The sequence below is a fragment of the Ranitomeya variabilis genome, chromosome 3 (assembly GCF_051348905.1).
Source record: "Ranitomeya variabilis isolate aRanVar5 chromosome 3, aRanVar5.hap1, whole genome shotgun sequence".
Classification (NCBI taxonomy): Eukaryota; Metazoa; Chordata; class Amphibia; order Anura; family Dendrobatidae; genus Ranitomeya; species Ranitomeya variabilis.
This window is the reverse complement of record NC_135234.1, coordinates 32,748,559-32,765,772: the sequence shown is the minus strand read 5'-3', so window position 1 is coordinate 32,765,772 and position 17,214 is coordinate 32,748,559. Positions and strand designations below refer to the sequence as shown.

At 42.5% G+C, this 17,214-nt stretch overlaps 1 protein-coding gene across 1 annotated transcript in view; it reads right to left on the bottom strand.

Annotated features, from left to right (window-relative positions):
• Nucleotides 1-17,214, bottom strand: part of RUNX1 (RUNX family transcription factor 1) — a 100,017-nt gene that overhangs the window by 60,594 nt on the left and 22,209 nt on the right. Inside the window, exon 3 of the mRNA XM_077293901.1 lies at nucleotides 4,920-5,024. Within this exon, the coding sequence (XP_077150016.1) occupies nucleotides 4,920-5,024 (105 nt within the window). The remainder of the gene's footprint in view (nucleotides 1-4,919; nucleotides 5,025-17,214) is intronic.

Genomic DNA, 17,214 nt, shown 5'->3' with positions numbered 1-17,214 from the left:
TTGCAATAAATATGGAATTACCCGGTGTAAATGCCGCTGTTCTCCTGAATCCGGCGATGTTTTTCTTTTGTTCCTACGCCTCTCCGTTCCCGAGATATGGCCTATTCTGTCTTGTACATAAATCTAGCCTTTTTAACAAGTGGGTGTGGTCCTCATGAATACGCCCACAGAGAACATTTGAAGCAACACCTACTTGGCTAAAAAGACTAGATTTATATCCAGGGAAGGAGAGGCCATATCTCAGGAAGGGAGAGGCGCAGGAAGAAAAGAAAAACAACGCTGGATTCAGGAGAACAGCGGCATTTATACCTGATTAAGAAAATTACATATTTTTTCGAATAGCAGGTCCCCTTTAAATGGCAATTTCAAATCTATTACATTCATCCTTCTGTCCAGGCTTGGAATTGGGTTGGTTGGGGTCAAACCTAGTCCTATTGTTGGACAGATAACAATGCCATATAGTGCCCAGAAGTTGCCCAGTCATTAAACCAGGGAATGGGACCAGGGTTTATGGAGGGTCAATGACATCCCCTTTGTGACCTTCTCATAGGGGGTGAAGTCACTCTTTGTAATCCTGTCCAATAAAGGGCACCTATCTATTATCTCCATGCACTCACATAGGGCATACAGGGTAGGCCTGGTTATTATATCCGGCAGTGCAGGAGTTAAACGGCCCTGTAGGTAATGAGCTCAGTCAGGATTAGGGAGCTGTTGTTGTCCTTGCTGCTCTTTTTTCCTCCTACATGATGACTTACACATACCTATTAAGTGCACGGTAATTGCTGAGAGGTGAAATGAAGGAACAAGCCCCGGAGCCACCCACATAGACATGGGCTTTCTCCGGTTACCTGCGTGAGTCACTGACATCAGGCGGATATGGCCTCCTCTGGGGGATTTCTCAGCGCTTCATCACCATGGGATAATCTGTATATTCACACTGGACCCCCAGTAATCTCACCCCTCCAAAAAAACTGAGAACCTGGGATCTATACATTTCCACTGCTATGTAGCAAACTCTCAGCTGTGAGAGGTATTAGGTCACTTTTCAGTCTCTGGATGTAAAAGTTTTCCTTTCGGAGATCTTGGATAAAACTTCAAACACAAAGTTACAGAACTTTTTTTCTTTTAATTAGTGATGAATTTATTACAGATAAACCAGAAAACTTTTATATTTAAAGAGGATCTGTCCGTATCTGGTCCATTCTTCAACCCCCCTCAAATTTGAGATTTTTTATATTGTTCCTCTATTACTCCTCCTGGAAATGTAATTTCCCCTTATTAATGGGCGTGTGCACCGAAAGACTCTGACACTGTCCAATCAGTGCTGACATCATGAAAAACCACACCCTCTGACGCTGTCCAATCAATGCTGACATAATGTAAAACCACACCCTCTGACGCTGTCCAATCAGTGCTGACATAATGTAAAACCAATCCCACTTACACTGTCCAATCAGTGCTGACATAATGTAAAACCACACCCACTTACGCTGTCCAATCAGTGCTGACATCATGCAAAACCACACCCACTGATGCTGTCCAATCAGTGCTGACATAATGTAAAACCACACCCACTTACGCTGTCCAATCAGTGCTGACATCATGCAAAACCACACCCACTGACACTGTCCAATCAGTGCTGACATCATGCAAAACCACACCCACTGATGCTGTCCAATCAGTGCTGACATAATGTAAAACCACACCCACTTACGCTGTCCAATCAGTGCTGACCTCATGCAAAACCACACCCATCGACAAGGAAAAACTCCCATTTTTTTTCTTAATTTATTCATACTTTTCCAGGAGGAATAATGGATGGAACTAGGCACAGGATAATAATAAAAGATGTTCCAAGAACATGAAATTTGGCATCTCTTATTTATAGTGATTGTACTCTACATTGTTCTTATATTATATTTTGTATGATTTTCATATGGCTTAGACCCCCAGACCGTCCCCCTCCGGACCCTCCTAGACCACCTGCCCAAATATAATTAGCTGCGTTTTGATTAATGAAGGTTTAGAGAACCTTGTGGCGTTTGGCCAAACCAGTGTTTAATGAAAACAGTCCGGATAGAGTTTACGGAAGTTCTCTAATACTTCATAAGCTTTAGTGGGGTCTGGGGAATTACAAGATTACTGCCGCTCTCCCCGTAAAACAAGCAGTAAATGCTGCACTAAATCTTACACTACACTGTATTACCGCCATCATGTGACACAACGCGCTATTCTGCTGTCAGGTTTGCTGTACAGAAAGCTGGGTGACAATCTGCTGCTACGATGGCTCACCAAAAACTCCAGAAAGAGCAGATTAGCCTAGCTGGGATCTATTCTTGCACAGTGATTGATTACATTTTTTTGAGGGAGGGGGGGTCCCCATGTCCTTTTTGCAAGTAATTCCGCCACTCCACTCACTGTCTATGGAGCCATTGATGATGCATGCGCAGAAAATATAGCTATGATCGCGCATGCGCACTAACACTCCCATAGAAGTGAATATAGCTATGATCGCGCATGCGCACTAACACTCCCATAGAAGTGAATATAGCTATGATCGCGCATGCGCACTACCACTCCAATGAAAATGAACATAGCTATGACTGTACATGTGCACTACAACTCACACAGAAGTGAATATAGCTATGATTGTACATGCACATTACTGCTCCCATAGAAGTGAATCTAGTAATGATCGTCCATGCGCATTACTGATCCCGTAGATTGAATACAACTATGATTGCGCATGCGCATTACTGCTCCCATAAAAGTGAATAAAGCTATGATGGCGCAGGCGCACTACCACTGAGATTTTGGAATTGGTAAGTTCACAGTACTCAGTCCTGAGTTATTAATGACCCTAATTTATGAGCTTGAGTATACAGACACTACAAAGAAGGTCTCTCTGGAGGACCAAGAATGTCCACGTATTACAGGAACAACATATACAGGTGTGTAATGCTTGATTTATCCTGCGGGGGAGCTGTAGGAAAATTTAAAACATGCTGTGAGGTTCTTCCATAGACCACAGCTGACTACTGGGGGTCCAAGCAGCAAGATATCCTTTTTACATCTAAAACAAGTCACCGAGTGATAGATTGTAGATGTCCCTGTCACATAGCCGCCTTAACCTCCTCTGTGACCTGCAGTCACCATGCCATTTTTTGATGGGTAGGATTAGCGTCTAAATATATAAGGAGGTAGACAATTGTTTGTTCTCAGAAATAGCAGATGTAGATTAGTCTGCTGAGTAACAAGTCATCCATTGTCTTCTTCGGCTGGATGGGTAAGTCTTTCGTATTATACATATAGAAAAAAAATAGATGTATCTCGGTACTTGGCACGTGGACAAGCGTTCCAGTGGAAAACGTTGCCAGTGCCAGCCTGCAGCCGGGTAATTCAGAGTAATCAACTGGACATGACGTAAAGCTAAGATAAAAGTGAAAACATATCCTACAATGAACCACAAAGGTAGGGGGGTGTTTGATTAGTGGGGTCCGATGCTCAATACCCCTTCTGACCATCAGAAGAAAGGACCACAGATCTACAGCAAGTGCTGAAGAACAAGGGTCCTAAGGGTCTAATCTCCACCGATTAATTAATGATGGCTTATCTTCTGAAAAATCCCTTTATGGAGGGATATGACATCCCCCATACATCGGAGCGCGGCTCACCACCTAAATTCCCCAACAGTATGTCTTTTGAGTGTGGAAGGGAACCGGAGGAAACCCACGCAAACACATGGAGAACATACAAAGTCCTTACAGATGTTATCCTTGGTGGGGGTTTGAAGCCAGGACCTCAGTGCTGCTAACCACTGAGCCACCGTGCTGCCCCAATGCACATTAGACAGTCAGCCAATCCCACTGATATCAATGGGTTTTGCCAACTTTTAATCTAATGTGTATGGGGTCCTAAAGGGTGCCGGACCTGAACAATTTTGGTGAGACCGGCCAACCATCCAATCCAGTTCCGACTTTTCCCCACTGTTGGGCAAAAAAAGGGTCAACTGTAAATGAGTTCCGAATGGGGAGAGTGTTGTAGGCCACAGACTGTCCTCGTTGTAGGCCACAGACTGTCCTCTAGTGTCAGGTTATCTCCTTCAAGAACAAAAGGATGGGAGTAACTGGATCCAAACGGGAGAATCGGGATGCCCTCCATGCTCGCGAAATGGTCGTAGAATCCCGTTGAAAGCTCTTTCAGTCGACTCATATCTAATGTTCATGGTTTGCTTTAGCTTTGACTGTTTTCCTCTTCAAGATGCCTGATTTCCTGTGTAATCTTATAAGGATTTCTTGTGCCTTAGTAAAAAAAAGGGGCTAAAACAAGTCTGTGCACCATGGAGAAGAAGTACACTGTATAGTAAATAGAAGAGCCTTCATACGTGAAGTTTCATGGATCACTTGACCAAAAAGAAAGATGATTACTAAACAACCTGGAGATTAAAAACCTTATTTCCCCATAAACTTTAGAGAACTGTTAGGCCGGCTGAAATCTAGCCCCCCTGACTTCCCCTCGGACCCCGGCCAAGCTCTCCTGTGTTCTCTATTAGAGAGACCCTCTGGCAAAGACTTACAGGAGAACAAAGGGAACGACCATCGGAACTCCAACATGCCAAATCCTTCTCTTCCCTGACATTATCTGTCGGGGAGAGTCAGATGGCCCCCTATACACATTACCGATCCCACCAATATCTAATGTATATGAGGGCTTTTAGGAATAAACTAAGGATAGAGGGTGTACATAAAGAGAAATATCACTCTTAAAGAAAACTCCACACAAAACAGATCCTCTGTGTTATGCCAACTGACTGCCTGGAGTGTTCCTTTAATATCGGTACAGCCCAAATAAATAAAAAAAATCACACTATATACCATATATATAATTCCATGTAGTAATTTTATATAAAATTATCTTACGTCTTGGTTCCCGAGGTCCGTCCACGGTGATTTTAATGGCTCGATGGTAAGTAGCCACTTGAGGAGGGTTGGTGAAGATCGTGATGGTAAGTGTGAAGCTTTTCCCTTTAAATAAACACAATAAAATGGCCGATTACACAGATATAACAAAAATGAACAATGAGTAGAAGGAATCTCCACCACTAGGGGGAGCATATTGAAGACTGTGTGTACTCAGCTCCCTCTAGTGGTGACTGCAAGCATACATAATTTTATTATTTAAATGGCCACCGATCTTACAGATAACTTGATCTCATTTGATAATGTGATTAATAGACAATCTGGCAAATCACTTTACTTAAAAGTTAAGTTGTCTTACACTCGAAAAAATATTATAAAGTGCTGGCCGCTACGTGTCTTCCTTTCTGTATGAATTGCTGTCCACTGCTTTTCTGCTCTAATAGCTGAGACACAGAGGCAAATTGCAGAAAGTGGGGGCGAGTCTTTGTCTCTCTACAGGAAGTGGGGGCAGGTCTTTGTCTCTCTACAGGAAGTGGGGGCAGGTCTTTGTCTCTCTACAGGAAGTGGGTGCGGGACTTTGTCTCTCTATAGGAAGTGTAGGCGAGTTTTTGTCTCTACAGGAAGTGGGGGCAGGTCTTTGTCTCTCTACAGGAAGTGTGAACGAGTCAATGTCTCTCTACAGAAATGTGGGTGTGTCTTTGTCTCTCTACAGGAAGTGGGGGCAGGTCTTTGTCTCTCTACAGGAAGTGGGGGCAGGTCTTTGTCTCTCTACAGGAAGTGGGGGCAGGTCTTTGTCTCTCTACAGGAAGTGGGGGCAGGTTTGTCTCTCTACAGGAAGTGTGAACGAGTCAATGTCTCTCTACAGAAATGTGGGTGTGTCTTTGTCTCTCTACAGGAAGTGGGGGCAGGTCTTTGTCTCTCTACAGGAAGTGGGGGCAGGTCTTTGTCTCTCTACAGGAAGTGGGGGCAGGTCTTTGTCTCTCTACAGGAAGTGGGGGCAGGTTTGTCTCTCTACAGGAAGTGTGAACGAGTCAATGTCTCTACAGAAATGTGGGTGTGTCTTTGTCTCTCTACAGGAAGTGGGTGCGGTACTTTGTCTCTCTATAGGAAGTGGGTGCGGGACTTTGTCTTTTTACAGGAAGTGGGGGCGGGTCTTTGTCTCTCAGCAGGAAGTGGGGGCGGATCTTTGTCTCTCAACAGGAAGTGGGGGTGGGTCTTTGTCTTTTTACAGGAAGTGGGGGTTGGTCTTTGTCTTTTTACAGGAAGTGGGGGCGGGTCTTTGTCTTTCAACAGGAAGTGGGGGCTGGTCTTTGTCTCTACAGGAAGTGGGGGCGGGTTTTTGTCTCTCTACAGGACGTGGGGGTGGGTCTTTGTCTTGCTAATGGAAATGGGGCGGATCTTTGTCACTCTACAGGAAGTGAGAGTGAGTTTTAGTCTCTACAGGAATTGGGGTCAAGTCTTTGTCTCTACAGAAAGTGAGGGTGAGTCTTGATCTCTCTACAGGAAGTGGGGGTCCTTTTTTGTCTATTTACAGGAAGTGGGGGCGGGTCTTTATCTGTCTACATGAACAGTGGGCGGGTTCTTGTCTCTTTACAGGAAGGTAAGGCCAGTCTTTGAGTCTATAGGAAATGGGGGCGGGTCTTTGTAGCTGAAGAGGAAGTGGGAACAGATCTTTGTCTCCACAGGAAGTGGGGGCGGGTCTTTATTTCTCTACAGGATTGGGGGACTTTGTCTCTACAGGAAGTAGGGGACGATCTTTGTCTCTTTGCTCCTGACCATCAAAATTCCTGATAGCCGAACCATTGAACACTTCAAGGGGCAATGCATGCTAGCAAGTGAGATAAAGAAAGTTCCAGCATCTATTGTGCTGGCAGAATGCTGATTCAAAATAACTGAAATTCTGTGCCTAACAATGACTTTACATAGTCTCCTGTACTGTAGTTTATATACAAGTGTGTGTTTACCTTGTGACTGAACTTTGGCCAGGTGCAGACTATTTGGGCGCACCTACATAAGTAATTCTAGATTAATGATGCACAGCACTAATTATGCACGCACGCGGGCTGGTTAGATCACTAGGATTGCCTTTATAAGAATGCAAACATTACATTAGTAAGAACGTGGCCTGTGGAGGAATCTAATCCAATAAGAGTCGCAATGTCTGATCAAAGCTGACTGTTGCTGGACCATGATTTCGGTTTTAAAGTGACAAAAATGTAAAGGGTATGTATAATTTTGCAACCAATATTATTTTTTACAATAATAAGTTAAACATCTTTGCAAATATTCAGACTACGCAGCGTTTCTCATTCTCTACACAGGAAAATAACCATGAAGACACATAGTTCTACACTGGAGCTGTATACACAAAACGGTAGAACGGTAGCACTGTCTGTGGCAAGAATGGGCAGAGGTGGTCTGCAGGATCGTAACTATGGAGGTACATAGTTCTGCATTGGAGCTGTATACCCAAAACGATTTGAAAGCGTTTTGCAATGTCGGTAAGAAGACGAAGGGGCAGAGGAAGAGTAGAGTAACACATGGTTGCAGGATCACACTATACACGGGGTTTGTTATTCTCAATGCGGTAAGGTAACCGTGAACACACATAGTTCTGGGCTGGAGCTGCATACCTAAAACGACAGAATACTTTTTGCAATAATTGTGCGTTATTTGATGTAACCATGGAGATGCATATGTCTGCACGGAAGCTGTGTACACAAAACGATAGAAGTAAACTATTTGTATGTGCCCGGTGTCAGAGATGCCCGGTGATATCTGCTGGGACTGGAGGCGAGAGAAACGTAGAAGAAAAGCGTCTGGCGCCCCTCCTCTGTGGCAGCGCGCCAATGCAATCATTAAATAAAGCTTATTTAGAAAATGCACAATATCTGTGCGAATCCTAAATATTGACTTTATATCCGTGTTTGTAGAAAGGGGTGTAAGGACTTTAGCACCAAACTGCTCCCATTTCCCATGAAGAGCAAACAATTGACCGTACAGAAGTGAAGGACTGGGTCCAGCTTTCTGGAGAAATGATAATAAAACACCTTCATATAATAGATATATGACACCCGCCATGTTAGAATCATTAAAGGGGCGGCCCCATTATAATCCTGAGACTAAGAAATACAAATTCTCCCCATAGAGGCCACTACAGGGAAAATGCAGTATTACATGGCGGAAATTCACATGACTGCTGGATGGAGGGCACTGGTCGGTAATAGATCACCTTCCCGGCTACTAGAGGCCCCAATATGTCCCTAAAAGAACTCAAATTCCTAAGAACTTGCTTAAAGGGGTTGTCCGGGCAAAGAGAAAAGGCTGCCATGGAGTGGTCAGACGATTGGAGCAGTGCGTCATTACATTGTTTTCTGATGAGTCTCTTGAGATGTAAACTTTCCGTTGCAGCTGTAGCAAACCCTCAGCTGTGTGAGATATTAGATCTTCAGCTTTCAGATTAAGGCAAGAATGTCACTGACAACAAGCAGAGGTCTTGAAAAGTATAAGAAGCTCAAATTCTAATAGCACGTGGTAGATCTTTTGAATATGTCATGATTAAAGGGGTATTCCTCACATTATTAGAATAGATTTAAACATTATAAAAGGTGGTGGGTCTGACCACAGGTACCAATGATGCTGAAAAAAAAGAGGGACAAAAGGCCCATTCTGTATCAGGGCTGATTTATAGGTAGAGAAGGGGGCTGGCTACAGAGCAATCAGCCATCCCCCTTCCCACCAGTATTAGGGCTGATGCATATGCAGAGAAGGGGGCTGGCTACAGTGCAATCAGCTATCCCCATTCCCATCAGCACAGCAAGCTCTTTCCTGTGGACTCAGTACCACCACCGATATCTCACCTTTCTTCTATGAAGTATATTAGTTTAATCATTAAGGATTTTATCTACATATCATCTTCTTATTTTATGCTGGACATCCCCTTTAAGAAACTGCAGAGAGAATTAAAACAGTTTTACGCAATAATAGCTCTGAATGTGTCAAACCTGTCTGACCGGAGACGCTCTGGTCACGATGAATGAGTGCAGATGTGAAGGTTCTTACGGTGTCACTCTTCAGAAGTCAAAAGGATTTTTAATGTCATCAGTGTTCAAAAAAAAAAAAAAAGATTTATAACAGGACGGCTATTTATATCCAGAAACAAAGAAAACCTGGGCGTGGAGACAACAGCGGCGGCCAAAGCGGAATTCTAGGGCAACAATATTTCCATTTAAAAGAACACTCCGGGTTAAACACTGATACATTCTGTACTTCCTCGTGCAGGGGGCGGAGTACGGTTTCCTTTTTTTTTTCTTTTTTTTTTTAGCGTTATTTGCATGACTCCGCCTCTGGCTCCACACTATGTAAAATAGAACATTCCTTTAAGGCTCTGAAAAACTAAAAAAGGGAAAGGGACTGGAAACTAACAGGCATGTAGTTGCTAACTACCTGCCTGTTGTGCCCAGTGCGGAACTCCACCGGCAATTCAGCGGCTTCTGCTGACGTCGACAGAGCAGTGGCTTCTCTTCCGCTCTGCTCTGTTGATGGCTCGTGATTGCCGATGTCAAGCTGATTGACAGCCAGCTCCACGCTGCATAACTGCCTAACTGCAAGAAGGCGACTGTCAATCAGCATGACGCCGCTAGTCACATCCTGTCAACAGAGCATCCCGGAAGTGAAAGAGCTGCTCTGTTACATGGAGCAGCTGAATCGCTGGCAGGAGCGGTTGGCGACTGCTCCAAGTAGGCGCCGTATAGAATAGGCAGGTAGATAACAACTACCTGCCTATTAGTTTTTATTTTAGACACATAGTAAAAAAAAAAAATAGCCATCGATAAAACCTTTAAAGGGGGTTTTGGCTTTAGAAAAATAATATTTAAAGACTGTGTTCTGCATCAATAATGATAGGAGGTGTCCTTTATTTTGGACCTCTTGGACAGCAGTTGCAAAGAGCGTCTCTCACTCTGGAGGACTCAACATGTCCCCACTTTACACAGACAGTGGCCACCATGCAATGCTTTATTTCACCTGCGGAGGTGCTACAAAAAGAATCAAACACTTGCTGCCTTGTTCCCCCGGTGATCACTGCGGTTCTCAGCAGTGAGTCTTGATAGCATTTTATTTTGGGTAATTATTCTTCCATAAAGCGGTTGAATTGAATGTGATCTGAGCTGCAGTACCTAAGTACGGCCACCACGCAGGATATGGCGCTGTGCCATACACCGATACTGATCACAAGGATAAGGACGCTCTTGTAAGTTGAATTTTCTCTTCCAATAAAGAAAAGGGCTATGGACTGTTTAAAGGGGTTGTCTAGGACTTAAATATTGATGATTTATAACATATCCTATGCATTTGCCAGAATATTCTTTACGTACAATCGGCCAGTGAACGTCCCTTTAAGGTCACATTTTTTTCCACCATGCCTTTAAATGCGTTTCATAGCCACTTTCTTACTTTTCCGAGCTATAACGGAACGTGCGTCCGCGGAGCCATTCCCCATTATCCAAGCTCTTGTGTCTTATAAGAGAAATCAGCCCTCGGCAATGACGCCGGGATTACAAGGAAAGTTGTGTCTGACCTTGATTTGTGTGTTTCGCTTTAAATAAATGAGAGGATGAGTGGGTCGGATAAGAGCCTGTGTGCTGCTCACATCCACTTTACAGTTCCTCCAGCCAAAGGCAGCGGATCCCCTTCAGCAGCGCAGCAAAGACGTCGCCCCCTGATGAAAAGGCTCTTTTTTTTTTTCGTTAAGGGCAATGACAAGTTTTTAATTCATAATGTTGGTATTGTAGTTGAAAACCCCCTAAAAAACTAAAAAAACCCTTTTATTTGGAAATTAGGTAAAAGGCCCACCCTTATCCTTCCCCATCTATAAGAGCTCGTTCACACGCTGCGTTTTTGATGCACCGACAAAATGAATGGGATTTCTGCAGCCTCACGCACGCGCAGTTTTCCTTTGTGGATTTGAACCATCAAAGCGATTTTATTTTTTATTTTATAAACGGTGGCAACTCTTTCAGTGTTTTTGCCCCATTCAAATGAATGGCATGAAAAAAGCGTTAAAAATACACTAATTTTCCGCAGCATTTTTTGGTGCTGAAAAATGTGCAGCAAATGCTAAGGCTATGGTCACTCATTGTGTTTTTGCAGTGTTTTTTTTTTTTTTGCAGCGTTTAATGCAAATTTTCAGCTGCGTTTCACAGTACCAGCAAAGTCTATTGGTTTTATAGCGCTTTTCACATGTTGAAAAAACGTATAAAAAAATACACGCAAAAAATGCATCAGAACCGCGTGCATTTTATGCTCCATTTTTCCTGCCAACTCATCAGTATGATGATTTTTCTGCTGCAAAAACTAAACGTGTGCACATTTCCTAATTTTGGGAAAACTGTTTTGTCTGTTGCCGAGAGGTCACTTGCTGCAGCAGAAACCTCCCCCCATTAGTATATGCCTCACCAACCCACCTGACGGACTGAGCTGTAGTACCACATACAACCTGTGCACAGGTGTGGCGCTGTCCTGGAAGAAGACATGATTTTCCAGACCTGCAGCCAGCCATGAATTTTCAGGGATTACATAATCGCCAGAACGCAGCGTAGAAAGTTGGACTGGAAGAATTTTTTTTTTTTTTCTTAAGTTTGGAGCCAACAAAGTATTCAGCACTTCTGTGCTATTCAGAATGGTAAATATTGTATTAGGGTAAATCCATCTGTTCCTTCTCACATATTCAGCTAAGTAATGTTCCACTTTCTATATAGTGCACAGTCAGGGAAAATCACGGGAGGCGATCGCTGCACACAGCTATTACTCGCAGCGCGGACTTTCACTGTAATACCCAGTGTGGCTAACCACGGAAAGATGTGGTTTTTATACCAAACACCAAAAAAAGCAGAAATATTACAATTAACCACGGAAATGTGTTCAGAAGTCTCTGACGTACCAGAGTTTTTGCCGTCTGCCCCAATAGTCTCCTCTGGACATTCCCTTTCCTGGTAGAAGGGCATTCATGATAAAAGAAATACATGAAAATTACCTTCACAGATAAAGCACACAGGAGCGAAATGAACGTAAAAGGAACGTATCAACAGAAAATGGCCGATTGTTGAAATCTATTTTTGAACAATTTTAGCAATGATTTTTTTATATCGCAATCTGTGTAAAAAAAAAATAGAATTCTTACAGTTTTCACACTGATCACTGGGGTAAATTTAGACTCACGCTTCCTGTTTTTAACAAAAGACTTTTCTAAAGTAGGCAGGATTACAATGACAGATTATATCTCTATATACAGTAGATAAACGCCATTCATAATAGGTGATATCACAGCTCACCTCCTCCTCCTGTACAATGACCGATAACACCTCTATATACAGTAGATAACACAGGATCCATCATTCACAATAGATGATGTCACAGCTCACCTCCTCCTCCTGTACAATGAATGATAATACCTCTATATACAGTAGATAACACAGGCTCCACCATTCATAATAGGTGATGTCACAGCTCACCTCCTCCTCCTGTACAATGACTGATAACACCTCTATATACAGTAGATAACACAGGATCCTCCATTCACAATAGGTCATGTCACAGCTCACCTCCTCCTCCTGTACAATGACTGATAACACCTCTATATACAGTAGATAACACAGGATCCACCATTCACAATAGGTCATGTCACAGCTCACCTCCTCCTCCTGTACAATGACTGATAAGTTGATAACACCTCTATATACAGTAGATAACACAGGATCCACCATTCCCAATAGGTGATGTCACAGCTCACCTCCTCCTCCTGTACAATGACTGATACCACCTCTATATACAATAGAGAACACAGGATCCACCATTCACAATAGGTGATGTCACAGCTCACCTCCTCCTCCTGTACAATGACTGATAACACCTCTATATACAGTAGATAACACAGGATCCACCATTCACAAGAGGTGATGTCACAGTTCACCTCCTCCTGTACAATGACTGATAACACATCTATATACAGTAGATAACACAGGATCCACCATTCACAATAGGTAATGTTACAGCTCACCTCCTCCTCCTATACAATGACTGATAAGACCTCTATATACAGTAGATAACACAGGATCCAACATTCACAATAGGTGATGTCACAGCTCACCTCCTCCTCCTCCTGTGCAACAACTGATAACACCTCTACATACAGTAGATAACACAGGATCCACCATTCACAATAGGTGATGTCACAGCTCATCTCCTCCTCCTGTACAATGACTGATAACACCTCTATATACAGTACATAACACAGGATCCACCATTCACAATAGGTGATGTCACAACTCACCTTCTCCTCCTGTACAATGAATGATAACACCTCTATATACAGCAGATAACACAGGATCCACCATTCACAAATAGGTGATGTCACAGCTCACTTCCTCCTCCTGTAAAATGACTGATAAAGCTTCTATATACAGTACATAACACAGGATCCACCATTCACAATAGGTGATGTCACGGCTCACCTTTTCCTCCTGTACAATAATTGATAACACCTCTATACACAGAAGATAACACAGGATCCACCATTCACAATAGGTGATCTCACAGCTCACCTCCACCTCCTGTACAATGACTGATAACACCTCTACATACAGTAGATAACACAGGATCCACCATTCACAATAGGTGATGTCACAGCTCACCTCCTCCTCCTGTACAGTGACTGATAGCACCTCTATACACAGTAGATAACACAGGATCCACCATTCAGAATAGGTGATGTCACAGCTCACCTCCTCCTCCTGTACAATGACTGATAACATCTCTATATACAGTACATAACACAGGATCCACCATTCACAATAGGTGATGTCACAGCTCACCTTCTCCTCCTGTAGAATGAATGATAACACCTCTATATATACCAGATAACACAGGATCCACCATTCACAAATAGGTGATGTCACAGCTCACTTCCTCCTCCTGTAGAATGACTGATAAAGCCTCTATATACAGTACATAACACAGGATCCACCATTCACAATAGGTGATGTCACAGCTCACCTTTTCCTCCTGTACAATAATTGATAACACCTCTATATACAGTAGATAACATAGGATCCACCATTCACAATAGGTGATGTCACAGCTCACCTCCTCCTCCTGTAAAATGACTGATAACACCTCTATACACAGTAGATAACACAGGATCCACCATTCACAATAGGTGATCTCACAGCTCACCTCCACCTCCTGTACAATGACTGATAACACCTCTACATACAGTACATAACACAGGATCCACCATTCGCAATAGGTGATGTCACAGCTCACCTCCTCCTCCTGTACAATGACTGATAACACCATTATATACAGTACATAACACAGGATCCACCATTCGCAATAGGTGATGTCACAGCTCACCTTCTCCTCCTGTACAATGAATGATAACACCTCTATATACAGCAGATAACACAGGATCCACCATTCACAAATAGGTGATGTCACAGCTCACTTCGTCCTCCTGTAGAATGACTGATAAAGCCTCTATATACAGTAGATAACATAGGATTCACCATTCACAATAAGTAATGTCACAACTCACCTCCTCCTCCTGTACAATGACTGATAACACCTCTATATACAATAGATAACATAGGATCCATCATTCACAATAAGTGATGTCACAGCTCACCTCCTCCTTCTGCACAATGACTGATAACACCTCTATATACAGTAGATAACATAGGATTCACCATTCACAATAGGTGATGTCACAGCTCACCTCCTCCTCCTGTACAATGACTGATAACACCACTATATACAATAGATAACACAGAATCCACCATTCACAATAGGTGATATCACAGCTCACCTCCTCCTCCTGTACAATGACTGATAACACCTCTATATACAATAGATAACACAGAATCCACCATACACAATAGGTGATATCACAGCTCACCTCCTCCTCTTGTACAATGACTGATAACACCTCTATATACAATAGATAACACAGAATCCACCATTCACAATAGGTGATGTCACAGCTCACCTCCTCCTCCTGTACAATGACTGATAACACCACTATATACAATAGATAACACAGAATCCACCATTCACAATAGGTGATATCACAGCTCACCTCCTCCTCCTGTACAATGACTGATAACACCTCTATATACAATAGATAACACAGAATCCACCATACACAATAGGTGATATCACAGCTCACCTCCTCCTCTTGTACAATGACTGATAACACCTCTATATACAATAGATAACACAGAATCCACCATTCACAATAGGTGATGTCACAGCTCACCTCCTCCTCCTGTACAATGACTGATAACACCTCTATATACAGTAGATAACGGGATCCACCATTCACAATAGGTGATATCACAGCTCACCTCCTCCTCCTGTACAATGACTGATAACACCTCTATATACAGTAGATAATGGGATCCACCATTCACAATAGGTGATATCACAGCTCACCTCCTCCTCCTGTACAATGACTGATAACACCTCTATATACAGTAGATAACACAGGATCCACCATTCACAATAGGTGATATCACAGCTCACCTCCTCCTCCTGTACAATGACTGATAACACCTCTATATACAGTAGATAACACAGGATCCACCATTCACAATAGGTGATACCACAGCTCACCTCCTCCCCCTGTACAATGACTGATAACACCTCTATATACAGGAGATAACACAGGATCCACCATTCACAATAGGTGTTGTCACAGCTCACCTCCTCCTCCTGTACAATGACTGATAACACCTCTATATACAGTAGATAACGGGATCCACCATTCAGAATAGGTGATGTCACAGCTCACCTCCTCCTCCTGTACAATGACTGATAACACCTCTATATACAGGAGATAACACAGGATCCTCCCTTCACAATGACATTTGCACATGTTCATTAGACGCTTTACTTGAGCCTGAGTCAGTCTATTGTTGCTAATGTACATGTCAATTTCCTGAAAGATCCGGAAATATATTTCTATTTTTTTTTGTCATACAGGTCATTCATGATATGGAAAAAAAACACACCTAAATTAAAAAAAAAATACATTTAACATAAAAACCTGAATTAAACAGCAGTTCACTTTCTGATGACACATTCCCAGCGAGAACACATTTTTATTTGCTAATGCAAAACACTAGTAAAAATTAAAAATAAAATAAAAAATAAAATAAAAAATCCTCCCAAAAATTAATGAATGTATTAAAATATTTAGAATTGAGAGTCCTCAGTGGTTGATACCTTTTAATGGCTAAAAAGGTAAATATTTTTCTATCTACTGGCTAACACGGTACAAAGATATATATCTTTCCTGTATCTGAATGTATTAATAATCTGATATAAAGTATACTGTGAGAGATCGCTTTTTCCTGGCACTGAACATGTTAATCCGCTGTCAGGTGGTCTGGGATCGAGACGAGCAGGTTTTGCCAGTAGCCTGATGAACGTGATATAAACGGTTGTAGCTCTGGAAATCTGCCAATATCAGGACACTACTCCCTCCCAGAGCAGCATGTGAAGCACGCACCTCCAAATCTCTGCTGCTCAGCAGGCGTACTGCACACTGGTATTAATATAACTGGGGTGGAATTTTTTTTTGTTTGTTTCAAAGTGAAAATTTATATGGAACAAGCCAACAAAATCAGTCCTGTCCCTTCCCTCCTGGCAGGAACAGTCTGCAAAGCTTATGGTATTTATTAAAATAACTAACAGAGTCATAATACAGATAGGCCTGGGGGTGGTAAAATACTGCAGGAAAATCCTAATATGCCACCCAAAAGGAAGGACCCATCTGGTAACACTGGTCTCAGACAGTCATGTCAACAATTGCAGTGAAATTCCAGAACCACAGTGACTTTATAGGTGCCGGATTAAAAGATTTTCTGGATTATCAGATAAAAGTATATGAAAGTCCCTTGCAAGAGCTGAGACATCCCGAAGAAAAAAAGTATATGAAAGTCTCTTGTAAGGGCTGAGAGATCCCCAAGAAAAAAAGTATATGAAAGTCTCTTGTCAGGGCTGAGAGATCCCAAAGAAAAAAAGTATATGAAAGTCTCTTGTAAGGGCAGAAAGATCCCTAAGAAGAAAGTATATGAAAGTCTCTTCTAAGGGCTGAGAGATCCCCAAGAAAAAATAGTATATGAAAGTCTCTTGTAAGGACTGAGAGATCCCGAAGAAAAAAAGTATATGAAAGTCCCTTGTAAGGGCTGAGAGATCCCCAAGAAAAAAAAGTATATGAAAGTCTCTTGTAAGGGCA